General features: G+C 48.2%; 1 protein-coding gene across 1 annotated transcript in view; it reads right to left on the reverse strand.

The window, feature by feature from the left end:
* Positions 1-1465: 1465 nt before the first annotated feature.
* The window catches only part of IGFBP2 (insulin like growth factor binding protein 2), a 58840-nt gene continuing 44284 nt past the window's right edge, over positions 1466-16021 (reverse strand). The window contains exons 2-4 of the mRNA XM_032692898.1: positions 7167-7390; positions 5572-5712; positions 1466-3345 (exon numbers count right to left, since the gene is read on the reverse strand). Of these exons, the coding sequence (XP_032548789.1) occupies positions 3178-3345; positions 5572-5712; positions 7167-7390 (533 nt within the window). The 3' untranslated portion in view covers positions 1466-3177. The remainder of the gene's footprint in view (positions 3346-5571; positions 5713-7166; positions 7391-16021) is intronic.

The raw sequence follows: 16021 nt of genomic DNA on the forward strand, positions 1-16021 counted from the left end.
CCTGCAACCTACTGCCCCCCAGGCATTTTCCTGGTGCTCCCCACAATTGCCCAGCCACTCACCATGTGTCAGTCCCACTCAACCTCCTGGCAGGGGGTAGAAAATAAACAGAAGGGGAAACAGCCCAGTGGTTTTGCTTCCCTTGGCGGAGGCCAAAGGGAAACCACAGCCACCTGGATGCTACATGTCAGGGCCACATGGGGCCTCTCCTTCAATGCTGCAATTTTAATTGAATGTAGTGTGAAGTTTTATTATTATTATTAGTTATTCTTTGCCTCCCTGTGGTGCCCCAGGCACCAGGTTGTGCTGTCACACTCCCTTTGGCAGAACTTCTCACCCTGGGAGACGGTGCAGGACCTTCAAGGGACCTTTCTCCACAGCCCTGTGGGTGAAGCAGCTCAACCAAACTCTGGTCCCACACACAGCTCAAACCTCCCTGCACCTTCCCAACAGCCTGTTCTGGGAAAAGGCTTCACTTGGAAACACTATAGTCAACTTTCTGGCCAGCTCAGATTTTGCTCTCCTTGTGCTAGCAAAGGGGAGAGTCCTTGGGAGTGTCCTCCATGGAAACCACACGCAGTTTCTCCCTGAATCATCCTGCTTAGCTGAGGAACTTTTTGTATGGGGTGTAGTGGAGGCAAAAACGGTAGCAAGACACCTAAAGGAGCCTGGATGATTCATGGAGGACAGGCCCATCTGCCAGCTCAGAAACAACATGAGTGAATGCAACTATCAGCTCAAGAAGCCCCTGAAATATCAAGGCTGGGAAGCTGGAGAGAGCAGAGGGACAACAAGGGAGTTGTCCTTACAGCCTCTGCCCAAGCATCTGCCAAGGTCCCTGCACTGGGTAGGAGGGACCTTGCCTTGGAAAGCTGCTTCCCTGCTCAAGGAGCAGGAAATCACCACTCTCACATAGCCACCCAGCATCTCAGGAAGCTCCATGAACATCTTGTTGGACAGGACATTCACAATGCCATCCTCTCCACCCAGCAAAGTGGAACACAACCACCTCTTTCCACCAAATCTAGCTGCTGTCAGGCAGTGAGAGAGTCTCCACACAAATACTGGCCAGATGCTGATTCAAGGGCCTGGTTGCATTTTGTAGATTCACAAGGTCCCACATGTGTAGCAGGAATACAGCTGGCCAAAGGCTGAGTGACACCAGTTCCTCCCTGCTCATACAACTTGGGACAGTAACCATGAAAAGCTCAACTCCCATTGCTGCCTGCCAGGCCTGGGGTTTGCAACACCACCTGGACAAAAGATGAACAGGGCCAAGTTTGCGTGTGATGCATCAGGCAAAGAAACGTCCTGTGAACAGTGGGGAGGGAGAAGATGACAGTTTTCTGGCATCCCATTTAATTTATTCCAACTTTCTGCAGCTCAGCTTTTTCAAAAGAGAAAAAGACAAACACATAAGAAAACTTCCCTATTCCCAAACAAAACAGAAAGTACAAACTGCAGATGAGAGCCAGCATGTGCAAGGTTTATATGAAAAAGCAGAACACCCTCAGATGTTAACAGAAAACAGGTAGCATCAGTTTTACAGTTACTTGGTTTCGCATGGAGGTGTGTTTTCTTCTTCTCTCATGCTCCCATTCGTAGACATCCACATATGCCCCCCCGACTTTCCAAAGGAGGTCCTTCCCCTGTCTCCTCCACTGCCATGTCCAAACCTCTAAAAAGTCACAAAGGCTTTAAGTTACAGAGCCCACCTGTGCCCTTCACACTTGGGATCTGAAATGTGGGTCCAAGAAGCAGGGCAAAAAGCAATAAACCATTTAAAGAAAGCCCAATATTATTACTCTTAGGAGAGGGTTTTTGCAATTGCTCTACAAAGGGTATCCATATTTAAAAAAAAAAATAAAAAAAAAAGAGAAGGAAGAAAATAATAAAATCTCCTTTCTTAGGCAATGGGGAAGTTATTTATTCTCAGCATCGGTGTGTTCTGTACAGAAAGAAATCAACAGGTGAATTAACAGCAGAGACACATCTCTCCTCAGAACAGCATGTCCAGCGCAAAACCTCTCAGAGCACCTGGAATCACTTGGATTTCATCAATACAAATGTGTATGTGGGCAGAGGAGTGTGTGTGTGTGTCAGGGCCTTTATGAAGCAAGATACATACTGTAATTTACTTACAAAAAGAAAAAGTTATGTGCTGAATAGCAGATGCTCACTCCAGTCCCAAGCAAAAATGGAGGGACAAGGGCAGCTGCTTGGGAGCGCAGGTTTTAGATGCGTTTTGGTTTTTTCCTATCTAGAAACAAAGAAAAAATGAATGAGAGAAAGAGAGAGACATTCCCTGGCTTGTTATCCTAAATCTACACAGGCATCCTTCCACCCAGCCTCAGCAAGTTCATTTTAGCTCCCTCAGTATAAGCTGATCCTAAGAAATACTCAGCAAAAGCCCTTCAAATCCCCTCGTAAAACAAGCATTTAGCTTTGTCGTCACCTAAAGGCCCCATGCTCTTGGACCAGTGGCTGAAGCCAGTCCCTATGGAGTTGGCTGTGCCCCAGCATCAGGAAAGGAAGCACCCAGGAGTGTTTTTAGGGGGTGAGGTGAGCAGCTGTCTCATCTTTAGCCCTTTCCCTCACCAATGCTTCCTTAGGGAACACATCCCAACTGCGGTGGTATGTTCCTACCGCACATCCCATTCCAGGACAGATGGCTGGGCTGGGACACAGGGGACCAGCAGGACACAAGAGGCAGATGACAGTATTTACAGTCTTTGGTATTGGGGAAGGGAGAAAAAGAGGAGCAAAGGCTGGGCTTTTTCTTTTGTTTTTTTTTCACTCACTCCCACCCATGGCAAGGGGTTTTGCCCCCTGGGAGGGGTCAGGGAGCACATGGCACTCTGTGCTGGAGGGTAGAGGAAGATGCCGCGAAGCAGCAGGGACGGCAGGGCTGCAGGGCGAGGAGCAAAAAAGACCGGTTCTCTGGTTTATGTTGGGTGAAAGACTAAGAAAGCAGTCCCTTCTCCTTGCAAACCCCCCACCGCCTTTCCCCTCCCGTAATCCCTCCCTTCGCCAGGAATCAGGCAGCTGAGGAAGGAGGGCAGCACGCAGGACCCAACCCCAGTCTCTTCCAGAGCCTAAAGAGACACGCTGAAAACCACGTAAAATCCAGCACTGGGGCCACAGTGAGCCACCTCCAGCCAGCAGGATCATGTCTGTCTACTGGCTCCGCAGGGCATGTGCTCCCCGGTCCTCCTGCTCATGGGCTGTGTAGAAGAGGTGGCACTCGGGGTCCCCGCGGATGGTGGGTGCACCCTGGATCACCTTCCCATGGATGGGGTCCACGCACCAGCACTCGCCGCGCTGCCCGTTCACAGACATCTTGCACTGCATGAAGAGGGACAGGGCAGCCATCAGAGTAAAGACAGGGACAAAACAACCCCCTTCCCAGGTCCACTAGCCCAAAGCCCAAACACAGGCCGAGCTGAGGTTTCTCCAGTGATCTGGCACTAGTCTGGATTTAGGCAAGATCCACAGATGCCACACTCAAACAGCCCAGGGTCTGTAGTGCACCAGCAGTGTTACTCCATTAGTCCAGGCTGAGGGCTGAACCTCTTTCCCCAGTGTCTGATCCAAGGACCAAGAAGCCAATTTTAATGAACCACAAGGACAACTGTCCCTGAAATGCATCACCTTCTGCCAATTGTGGATAAAAGCACCCAGAGAGTCAAGAGTTTGAGGGGAAAGAGGGATGGGACAGACTGACAGAGGAGTTGTATGAGCTTCTTCTCACCTGCAGATTAGGCTAAACAAACTGAAACATCAGATCAAGGCCCCCTCAGTCAGACCTAAACATACTTCCAAACAGGGATTCACTCTGTTCCAGAATGGAGGTAGGGACCATGGTGCATCTGGACCTGGACTGTGTCCTCCCAGTCCTGTTAGACAAAGGTTTCTTGCCCTAATTGTTATCATCCACCTCCTGCCCTGCAGGGCTGCAGGCACTTTGAATCTGACGCTCGCCCCTCCATACCCAGCATATCCATTTCTGGACAGGGTGTAGTGGGAGATGCAGAGGTTACTCCAAGCAGGCCAACCTCTGTGGGCACTCCGTAAAGCTGAATTTAAGCCATTTTCTGCAGCTGGACTGAGGTCAAAATGCAGCCTTGTTCATGGGAATAAAAAAGTACAAAAAGAGAGGAAGAAAAAGCCTCCCAAGCAGGAGAGTGCATCCTCCACCTGAGTACTGGCCCATAGGGGGTGTGAGCAACTGGGAATGCTTTTGTTGCCATCTGCTTTCCATCAAATGAAAATGAGCTCAACTCCTAGATGGAGGGAAATTGGTATCACTTCACATTTGCCTTGTTTGCCCTCAAGCAGGGAGGTGCAAGGAAGAAGACAAAACAATTTTTGTCCTCTCTCTTTATCTGACCGGTGTGTAACCCACCTGCACCCTTCAGTGCAAGTTGACTTATTTCCCAGGGACAAGGAGCAGCAGAGACTGTCTTCTCTTTTGTAGCACACAAAGCATCACTGCACTGTCCAGGCTCATTCCCCAGACATGGCTCATCTCCCTACAGGCAACTTGCCAGCTCTGCTCCAACCAGCCCTTCCAAGTATGCTCATGTTGGAGGATCTAGCCAGCCCATGGGGCTTTTCAGGGGGAGATGGAAGGTGAGGGTCCAGATGGTACAGAGACAAGAGAAGGGACAGAGAGAGATTATCTCACAGCATCATACTTTTTTTTAATGCTCCTGATCAAGGGAAGTAGCCCTGAGTAAAATGCTAAGCCACAAAAAGAGCAGGTTTACTGGGGTCCCCTCCAAAGGCTCAGCTATAAGGGATCCTCATATCCAAGTACTATTCCCACAACTGCAGTCAACTCTGGACAAGCCAGGGTTTTGCTGGTTTTCCTGGCACTTTTTTCCCCATGCCTGAGCCACACCTGGTGGTTTTGCATAGACAAAGCCAAGAAGTCAGAATTCAGACACACAAGTTCTGTGAGTCCTTCTGGGTCTCATAAATACCTTCAGAAGCACACTGCACCCCAAGCCCCACCTCACCTGGAAGGAATCCCTCCTACAGCTGTGGGACCAGCCTTGATTTGTGGAGGAAAACCAGTAAAGTGCACTATAAAACTTCGTGACCCCAGGAGAAGTCCTTTCTGCTTTGTCTGCAAGACTGGCCAACATTCAGTCTCTCTCTGCTTTTCTCTTGCAGCAAGGCCCAGCCAGGACAATACCTGGCTCAAAGTACATTAAAATAGACCTGGACAGATAAGCAGCTCTTGTAGGGAAGAAGGGGCTCTGAATTAAATAGATTCTTGGCTGCGCACAGCCACACGTGGACGTGGATCTCATCTCCACTTGCGAACCCGTGGCTGCAGATGCACCTAAGCACCCATGGCTGCAGCAGCACCTAGGTACAACTAAACCTGTTCATGTCATGTGCAGTATTTGCTGTTTACCCCACACCTCATATCGTGTGTGCAGTCTCAGCCCAGCCCTGATCTGTGCCTGTGCTCTGTGGCTGCACACGATGAGGACAGACAGAGAGCCAAGGGCTGCTGCTGGGAGTACAGTCAGCCCCAGAGCTCCCGCTCTCCCCACTTACCTGCTTGAGATTGTACAGGCCATGCTTGTCACAGTTGGGGATGTGAAGGGAGTAGAGGTGCTCCAGGGGACCTCGCTCATCTGGCAGCCGCATAGTGGATATGCGTTCCAGGACCTGATCCAGCTCCTGCTGACAAGGGGTCTGAAAAGAGACCAGAAAGCAGAAAAAAAATTAAAAAAAAAAAAAAAAACCAAAAAAAAAACAGGGCAGTGGTACCATTCAAGGTCAACACTTTGGCCAGTGGAAACACCAGTAGGGATGAACACTTGTGTGCACCTCCTCATGACACAGGTTTGCCACTGGGTCCTGCTACAGACTTCACATGCAGACACCCAAAATCAGAGTGCTGCATGGCCACATGTGGACATGAATGTCTCTCCCATGTGCCTGACATGGCCAAGAGCCTACATAATACCAGGTCCCAAGCCCTGGATACACAGAGAAGGAGAAACCTTAGAGATGCTACCATGGGTCCCATGGGTGATGATGAGTGACACAGAGCAGGGCTAGACCAGACAGACCAGGATGGTTTCATGAGTTCCCACACCTGTGGCACAGTTTTGGCCCAGAAGTGAAATTCAAAGCATGTGAGACCCCATGGGAGTAGAGGGGAAGCCCTGGAAATGAGAGTATCCAAAGCTAGCCTCTGGAGGCATCCCTCTTGCTCCACAGCAGCTTCCACACAGGGCTCCCTACCAAGGCAGTCTGGTTGAATTACACCTGATATGAGCCAAAGTGAGTCTACACATCTCTGTTTTTGCAGTGGATGGTGTTGGGGTTTTTTCCCCTCAAAGGAGCAGCAGCAGTGTGGGAGCTCTCAAAGCTGATGGTGCTTGCACCTTATTTTGAACCTCTGTTTTGCCTATTCCTTAGAAGGCATTGAGGACTATCTTTTAAAGTCCCTTTCTGTCCCTGTGCTCACCAGATATTAATACTCTATATGTTTATAAGGACCTTTTGGGGTGGATTTCCATCTCCATCCCCATCCCATTTAGTTGCCTTGACCAAACTGCCCACTAGAGGGAAACCACGGCCAAGGACTGGAGGGCATAGAGACAGGGAAGGCAAGAAGGGGACGGACTTCGAGCACTCTCACTGCTATGAGACAGTCGCACAGCCCATCCTCGGGGCTTGTGGCCCCCCTAACCTGGACTGAGGCTGCTCTCCAGCAGGCAAGCAGTACCCCTTTACCCCTCCCAAATCCCCTTGGGCCATCTCTGGCATTTGCTTAGGGGAAAAAGGGTGTGAGAAAGGCAGTCCACTGGCAAAGGGCATGCCACAGCCCTGCAGAGGTAGGTATCGAGCCAGCAGGAGCCCCCCTTTCCCAGCTCTGCCATCAGGAGGTAAAGCTGCAATGAAAATAATGCCTCCTCACCAGCACATCAAAGTTCATCAGATGGTGTGTTCAGCCTCAGCTTCAGGCCAAAACCAATGTTTGCTTTTCCTTATTTTCCTTGCCCTGCTTTTTTCTTTCAATTTTTTTTTTAATCTTTTTAAGACAGTTTACTGCAGATGTCACTAAGACTTTGCATTCAGCATTTCCCAGTGAGCCCACAGCTGCACCCCTCAGCCCCCCATAGCCCCTGCCCTCTCACCCTGCCCGTCGACAGCCGTGACTTTTTGGAGTCTTCATGGTTGTGATGGGCCTTGCTGACTTTGCCCATCTGCCGCTGCTGCTCATTCACCTTCTCCCTCATAACTGCCAGCTCCTTCATGCCTGTCTTCATGGGCTTCCTCCCACCAGCTCCACTCAGTATCCCCACAGTGCCATCCACGTGGTTCTCGGCAAGAATGCTCTCGGACCGGTCATCACCATTATCTGCAGGAGAAGGGCAGGCAAGGAAAGGGTCCAGCTCAGTCTGGTGCTCTCTCACGTGTTCATCCCACCCTGGATCATTTTCAAATGCGGCTGGTTACCAAGCCATAAAACCTTTGCATGCAAACCTTTTAAATTGCATTAGCCCTTTCATCTGGCAGGTGAGAATAGATCCTTTCATTCTGGAGTTATTGCCACTCTAAAAGACAGTTCAGAAAGCAGAGGAAATCGCTGCTGTAGAAGTTCTTTCTGGTTTTTCTTTGACCTTCTAAATTACTTCCCGAGAATGTAATTTTCCCATCACAAGTCCAGTTGGATTAGGGATGCCAAGTGTACTTCAGCTCCAAAACTTAAAACCACAGTGATTATTAACAATACCTTGAGTCCATCTATCATCCCCCAGAGTATCTCCAGGAATACTTACCCAATATTCAAGTGCTAAAATAAATTCTCAATGCTGCTTTCAAAAATACCTTCCTTCTGTTCTATGGCCACCTTAATTTCCCTTGGAGATCCTGCCATTTCAGTGATTGTCCTTGCCATACCATTTTTCCCACTGTGTTACTCATTTAGCTTCTACCTACTTCTGCATTTGGCCATTTCTGCTGACAGTGGAACAGTCCCATCTTTGCCACTGTTGCAAGCCACAAGATCCCCAGCTAGTTCAGCCATTTCAAAATCAGTTAGCAGAAATCTGGGGATAAACACTGGACTTTTTCCATCTCCTCTGCTCTCTACTTTACTTATTTTCCCAATTCACTGGGAATTTCTGAGAGCAAACATTGGCAAAGCAGGACACAATGGTCACAAAGCTGCAGACAACAGTCCCTTTAGACTTTTCAGTGGCAATGAGGACAGATCTCAATTGCTCCTGCTTGCTCCAAAAGCCCAGAAGGTGACAGCTGATCCCCCCTTGTTGCCTGCTTTGATCTGGCTAAGCAAGCACATCTAACACTATAACTGAATTTGATATTGAAGCTGGTCCTATGTTAGGCTGGGCCTTGGACCAAGACCTCGAGAGGTCCTTTTGAACCCAAATTATCATTCAACCCACACATGTACATCACCTGTCACTGCACTAACCCAGGCTATATGTGTCTCTGTATATATCTCTCTATATAAGACCTCTTCAGCAGCTCCGTAGGTAACCACACCAGGGGACAGACCAGGTCGTTCTGGTGGTGATGATAAACATCAAGTGTCTTTTAGCATCTTCCAAGCAAGAACTGTAGCACCCAACCTCCCAACATCAGCATTCTTTCCAGCACCTCCAATTTCAGCTTTCCAGCATTATGGAACTCAGACACATAGAGGTAAAGAAATCACATCAAACTGTGCATGATGCAGGGCAAGCAATGCTTTAGTGTACACAATAATCCTTAATTTCTGGATTTCTTCTGCTTTTCAGAAGACCAAGCATGCAGAGCATTTACAGATGTCAACATTTCCTTTTTTCAGAATCTGCATCAGGATGTTTTGTCAGAGCATAGCTCTACTGTCATGACAGAGAGTGAAAAATCATAATAGCAAGTGTTTTATTTCTGCCACAGGTTTTTAAGCTCTTTTCAGATATTACAACCCCAAGCTCATAAAGGAGAAACTGCAAGAAGAGTTTTGTCTGAACTTACTCAGCTGCTTGATGGCAAGATGGCCCAAGTGGGCTGGATCGAAGAGCCCCTCCAGCCTAGCATGCCATTCATGAGAGACCATCAGCAGCTGCTAGGGGACACAACAGAAGGACCATTCCCAATTTGTGCTGCAGACCAGCAGTAAAAGCACTTTCATGGTTGGAGACTGCATCTGACCCACTGGATTTAAAAGCCACCAACAGACCCATCCCTCAATGGATTTGTCCAATATCTTCTTCAACTTCTTCACCATTTTGGCCTCAGATATCCCAATACTGGGATCATCCCACTTCCAGAAATACTAAATATATTTGGTCTGTAGGTTTTTAGCTGCTTAGGTAGCAACTGAAAAGCAAACATGGGGCAAAACCAATCTGGCAAAGCCCATCACTTTCCTCAGTATTGGTTCCAGATGAGAACCGAGACCAGGTTGATAGCCAGATGGGCGAGCTCAAAGTCTAGGCTGCTGCCTGATGATTGCCATCTGGCCATCATCCTAGGAGACAGACAAGCAATATTTTGAGCAGGAATCTTCTGTTTATACACCAGTCTCCCCGCTAATTAGAAACACATAGTGAGAAGAGAGAAGGCCATGAGGCCGCCTTTAGAGAGGATCAAATAAAAAGAGCACCATGAAGAGATGGGCAAGGCTGGCCCAATGAGCTGCTTAAGAGAGTTTTAGCCTTCCGACATCTTTTGTGCTCCTCTTGGTGTCTCACCAAGTTGTCAGCAACAGCACAATAAGCACAGCAACAGGGCAGCTTCTCAGACACATTTCAGTCTCCTGCTTCATTCAGAAAAATGATGGTACAAACTGACAGAAAAGCAGCAAACTGGAAGTGGTGCCTTCCCCCATTGATTCTTGCTCCTTCCTGCCTCCAACTAAAATATATAGACATCTGCCCAAATAAGCACTGTGCTAGTAAATGCAGGCGAGCTGGTAAGCCTCTTGTCAGCTGATTCATTCACAAAACCTGCTTCTGATAATATTTTTGTTCATTTTTCTCACTTTCCAATGCTAACAAATACCAGCCCAAAGAAAACCACCGATGGGAGTGGAGTGTGCAAACCGATGTGCATGAACACATCCAGGGACGGCAGAGGTTGCTCTTGGCTCCCCAGGCACCATCACAGGAGCAAGACTGGATCAGAGGCCAGGAAGGTCTAGCTGCTATTGACTGCAAGCTCTCCTCTCCAAGTCAGCCATGGTGAGCCCTGCCCTCACCCTGCTGCCAAGCTGGACCGGTTCACCTGGGGCTGATGCCAGAGACCCATCATAGCTTTCTCCTCTCCCAAATCCGGTACTGCTCTTAGGAGAAGTTCTCCTGGCCTGAGGCTTCCAGGGGTGGCTCAATCACAGGGGAAGGGAGTTGAGACAGAAGAGGTTGGCCCCCATGTGCAAAGCACCAGCATTTCCTTCAGGACAAACTGCGTGCACAGGAGGAGTCTGAGAATCAGGTGTGATGGACCACATTTCAAAGAGCAAATGGGCTGGGTAGCAGAGAGATCAAGACTCAAGGTCAGGAGAACACAGAGCATGCTGCAAACCAAACATCTCTTACAGCCAGCTAATGCCTTTTAATGGTGCCCAAAAGCTGCAAGTCATGCATGCTTGCATATGACTACCCATGAAATAATGAAGACACCCGCCAATCCTACCGGCATGGGATGGGCAGGTATGCAATTGCCTCAAGATACACAACCCTAATCTGTTTGTCATCCTGGCTAATGCCTTTTTGCTGACCCATTTCAGTTCACACTAAATATATCTGTAAGGGAGTGGTGCCAAACTCCAAAACAACTATGTTTTATAGTTCTTCCATTTTCCTATGGCATGTGGAAAACATCTCCTGTGCTATTTTGGATCAAAAGGTAGAGAACTTTGTGCAGGGTGGGACAAGTGTGGCAGGAATCTAAGCAGATAGCTGAAGTTCTCCTGAACACTGATGCTGAGCCCATGAAACACCTCTCTCCTTGCCAAGAAAATGATTTCTTTATGGCCTTTTTCAAGGAAAAATCCCATTGGCTTCAATGGGGCGAAGACTTGGCTGAGGAAAAAGCGTGTTCAAATGGCCATCAGCTTATGTCTGTAGGAAGCTGCACAGTCTCGCCAACATTTTCAAAAGCGGCTACCAATTTCCACTTCTGAAATTTTCGGGAATCAGGTTTGAGACCTCCAGACACCTCTGACGAGACAGCTGAGAAACAGAAGGGCTGAAAAACAACCTGCCACTTCCAGAGCTACAAGAAAAAAAAAGTACCATACAAAAAAACCCGACAGCTGCCTCAGGTTAAAAATATATCTTTATCCCTTTGAAGGGCCCTGGAGCGTATCTGGCCTGTGGGACGGGATCAAGCCAGTAGCACTCACTTAGCAGGAGGGCCAGCCTGTATTACGGGGAGCATGCATCATGCCAAGGACCACAGGCACCCTCCCCAACACTGCTCTCTCTCTGCACTTGCTTTCCTTCATCGACAGCTTGCCCAAAGGGTTTCACGTGCATTTGCTTATCTGCCCAGGGTGTTTGCATAGCGTTTAAGGTCCCAGACCCACAAAAAACTCCACCAAGTGGCCTTCAACACCCCTGACTGAAGCCCCACTAACTGAGGGTTCCAACTGTGTCCTGGGCTGGACAGGGCTTACATCTCCCTCTGGCAGCAACCACAGCCTCCACTGGCCAGCACTTTCCTTCTGAAAAACTTGAGAGTGCTGCCCAAAACCATGTGAGGAGCAAATGGGCAAATCCAAGAGCCCAAGTCCTGGACTGGCACTGCACCATACACAGGAACGAGCACAGTTGGGGCTGTGGGAATGAAGCATCCCTCCATGGAGAGATTTCTCACCCTGAGCAGGGGTGTCAGTGTTATCTAGGTTTGGTTTTGTCTTTCCCCCCCCCCCCCAACACTTTTAGCTTCTTGCATCCACGAGTTCTACCATTTCAGGATAATTTAAGTGCCTGTTCTGGGTTTTGCTTTGCTTTTATTATAAGGAGCAGAGCTGCCTGTCCCAGGCTGACAGGAACCCAGCACTTGTCCTCTGCAGCCAGAGAGCAAACTGAGCCTTTAAACTTGACCTTTCATATATAAGAAAGGTGGGGAAGGAACAGACAAACCCTGACCACAGCCCCGGTGACCTCTGCTTCATCAGTCTGCAAAGTACTTCTAGAAGAACCCTGGGCAAAGGTTCTTGTGCAACAGCTCTAGTATGTATGCTGTTGACCTGGAGCTCAGATACCTCAAAAGAAGTTTGCTTTACTGTTTAAAAAATATAAAAAATAATAATATAATAATAAAAACTAATAAATAATAAAAAAATAAATAATAATTTTTAAAATACCAGTAAAATTTACTTTTTACTGGCATTGCAATTTCATCACAGCAGGAGTTGCCAAGAACAAAGTCTCCCCCAAAGTCCTCTGGCCCATCCTAGCCCAAAAAGGACCCAGGGTTTGCCAATTATCACTGGCAAACTGCAAAGCACTGAGCCACAGCACAGCATCCACCACTGCTCAGCTGGTGGCAGAGGGAAAATGTGGTAGGTGCTCTGGCCACAAGCATAATCAAGCCACTCTGGATGCAGCTACAGAGGCAGATGAAACCAAACACCCACTCAAGTTTCACTCTTCCCTTTGCACAAAGGTGCAACTGGGAATGCCACAGAGGGAGCATGAATAATGGGCTCTGTAAGAGAGGGGGCGGTGGGAGACGGGACACAGAGCAGAGAAGAATCACTTCCACCCTGGAACATCATCTCTTACAGAGGCCAACCATGGATGCTCAGGGGAGGAGAAGAAGAAAGGACACAATTAAAGAGAAATTCTTCTCCGTCTCTCCTCCTGCCCATCAGCAGTTCAGGAATCAAAGGTATTTCATCTAGATTGGGTTTAATAGCCATTAACAGTCCTAAACAGGGAAACCTCATGCACAATCCCTTCTGGATTCAACTACAGGGAGCCCTCATACTACCTCCAGCTCCCCTTTCCTCAGCCAGAAGTCTGTTCTGCTTAAGTCTCATCCAGTTCTGCACAGGCAACATGTGGATGTTTAAACCATTGATTTGGTAGCAAAGGCATACAACAAGCATTACTGGGTAGCCCAGAAGTGTCTGTGCCATCCAGCTTTCAGGAGGACTTGCAGGAAGGCTAGTCTTTCAAATCTCTCTGAAACACAGGCTTCTATGAGGCACAGATCAGCTCAGAGAATCTCTGCCTGCTGAAGCACTCCTCAGGTCAGTTCCCGGGACCCTCTGCCTGCCTGCATTCCCAGGGTTATTTCCTCATGCCAGCTTGCTCAGTAACAGCGAGGAATTGCACACCACAGCCAGAAAATTCCTGCATTGGTCTCCAAGAGCTTGTTTTACCTCTGTGATAAGCTGTCCACAAAGCACTCTGAGATCCCCTGGGGCCAAGAGCCCTAGGGCTCTGCAAACACCCTTTTTTTTGTCATGAGATCTTTTCAGCCCATCTCTACCAGCAGGGAGGGCAGGACTGGGGAGGAACGGCATGTTCTGGCCAGGGGTTGCTTAGCAAGCTCCTGTCCCTGCCCTGAGCAGCTGGCACGGAGGGGTGATCCAAGGGGCACCCAGTGCTTCCCTTTGACTCAGTCATCCTGCAGGAAATGCTTTATGCTCTTCCAAAGTGCCAGGGACACTGACTCAGGGCAGCACAGCTTTCAGTAGTCTGCTTTGCTCTCTTTTCTCTGCCTGTTCCTGGTGGCTGGAGAGCTCAGCTTTCCCTCCTTCATCCACGTAGGTCCAAAGTCAGAGAAAAACCTCTTACCACTGCCCAGTACCCTTTAGCACACCTGTGCCACTCTGCACACAAAGTCCTCTGGCACCAAGCAACCACAGAAGCAATATTGACATGGAGCTGATGTCAGATGAGGAAAGGAGAGGAACTGAAATGTCCCTTCCACCAGGCTTTATTTCAAACAGTCCTTTTTTTTTTTTTTAAAACCATATTTGTAGACCGGTTTCCCAAGGATACAGAACTTGTGCAATTACACAGCTTGCCTCTATGTGTTTCTGCATGTGCGTATGTTTGCATGACTGCCTGTCTCCCTATTAGTTCTCTTCCCCCTCCACCTCTCAATATATCTACAAACACGTCAGCAAATGCCAACTGCATCTCAAAGAGGAACACAATTCTCAAAAATAGTAAGTTTCCACCATTTCATGAAAATGTGCAACCAAGCTGAAGAGAGATAAAACAGCAGGGTTTGTTTTGTTAGCTTTCTTTCCAAACAATTTGACTGACGGGCCGTGTAGCACATTATCAGCCCACTCTGTGCAGACACAGTGAAGCACAAACTACCACTGGGGAAGGTCTGCTCCAGTCCTCCTCCTGGCAGCAGTGAGCCTCCACGTGTTGCTTGCAACATCCTGCTCCCTCCCGCACCAGCTGTTCACTGTGTGCCAAGAATGGTAAGTGAAAATGCTGTTCAGGACCCTCAAAAATGCGGGGGAATGTTTCAAGTCCCCTCATTTACTGAACTTCCATTTGCAATCCTGCTTTTCTTTCTCCACTTCTCCTGAGCATGGGGCTGCTGAGCATCCCACGTGCACCTACAATAGAGGCTCTCCAGACTCACCTAAATGCTGAAGCTGAGGAGCCAAAGGGTCTCATCTCACAGCTGATGACAGTGGTTTTGTGCCTGTGCTTAACCTCAACACATGTGAAGGCAGCTTGCTTAGGGGAAAGACCTTAACATGTTTGGAAGGTTTGCTGAGTGAGGCTCTCCAAGCTCCCTGCCACCATAAAAGCATTCCCCCTTGCTAGTGAACCATATCTCAGCCCTTTCAACACACTCCTCTGATTAGCCCTCTGCAAAGCTGCAACCTTCCCAGCAGAACCAAATGAACTAACTTGAAAACACTTTAAAAGCTTAAATTAATTGCATTGCAGCTTCCCAATTCGACATTGACCCCATCTGCAAATTCCCCAGAGTAGCTACTACTTAGTCATTAGGGGCTTCTTCCTGAATGAAACAAACCATTAATCTTACCAGGCCAAGTGTCTGCTCTCCTTCCCCAGTCACTCACATGCATTTGTGTGGTCTTCAGTGCCCCAAGCACCCCAAAATGCCTACACCAACTTCTAGTATAAGCTTGGCTCCTAAATCCACAACTCCTATGAATCTCCAGAATGAAAACAGGCCACAAAACCACCTCATTCATTTCCTACAGGTTTTACTGCTGTATTTGAATTACCTTTATTTTCCCAGTGGAAACATGGGCTCATCTCTGACCCCAAGCCCAAATTCACTGGGGCTTTTGCATCCCACAGTCTAGACCATGCAAGCACAGAAGAGGTTTTCTGACCACAGCCTCCATGAAGGTGCCTGCATGTTAACTATTATCTAGATGATCTCTGTTTAGCATTGAGCTGCTGCACCTCTCTTTCCTGCAAGAGAGCCAGAGGTTGGCAGAATTACAGGAGCTGTGAATCTCAACAAGGCTGATTCCCAGATATGATGCTCTGCAGCCTGCCAGGAAGGGCTGGTGAAGGACTTATGATCTGATGGACACACAATCACAAGCAAGAAACACTCCTCTGAATTCACACTAAATATTTCTGCCTCCCTAGCACATTTTGGAAAAATCAGAATATACCGGACTTTTTCCAACTATTCTCCTATTTTAAAATTATTATTTTTCTAGGTGCAGGCAGCAACAAGCAAACACCATGTTAGCTGGAGACAGACTGTCAAAAATCAGTTTGAATCTGCACAAAGAAAAGATGTGCTACTAGAAGAAGTGCTCACATCTGTCCATCTGGGTCTTCAGACCCACATGTCTCTTGGATAGGGTGCTTTAGCCAAAGAGAAGACATCGTGCTCCAAGGAGACTTGGGCTGAGAAATTTTGTAAGTTCTTTCACATCAGAAGTAAAGGGAGATAGTCTGTGTTTTTTTCTGGCAATGCTCTCTGTCTGTTCTGGCTCCTCAAGGATGGTTTAGCTCACCAAAAAGGTGTCCTCTGGCTCTGGAAGCCCAACCGTGCCCTTTGA

This window comes from Chiroxiphia lanceolata, chromosome 7, assembly GCF_009829145.1.
Source record: "Chiroxiphia lanceolata isolate bChiLan1 chromosome 7, bChiLan1.pri, whole genome shotgun sequence".
Taxonomy (NCBI): Eukaryota; Metazoa; Chordata; class Aves; order Passeriformes; family Pipridae; genus Chiroxiphia; species Chiroxiphia lanceolata.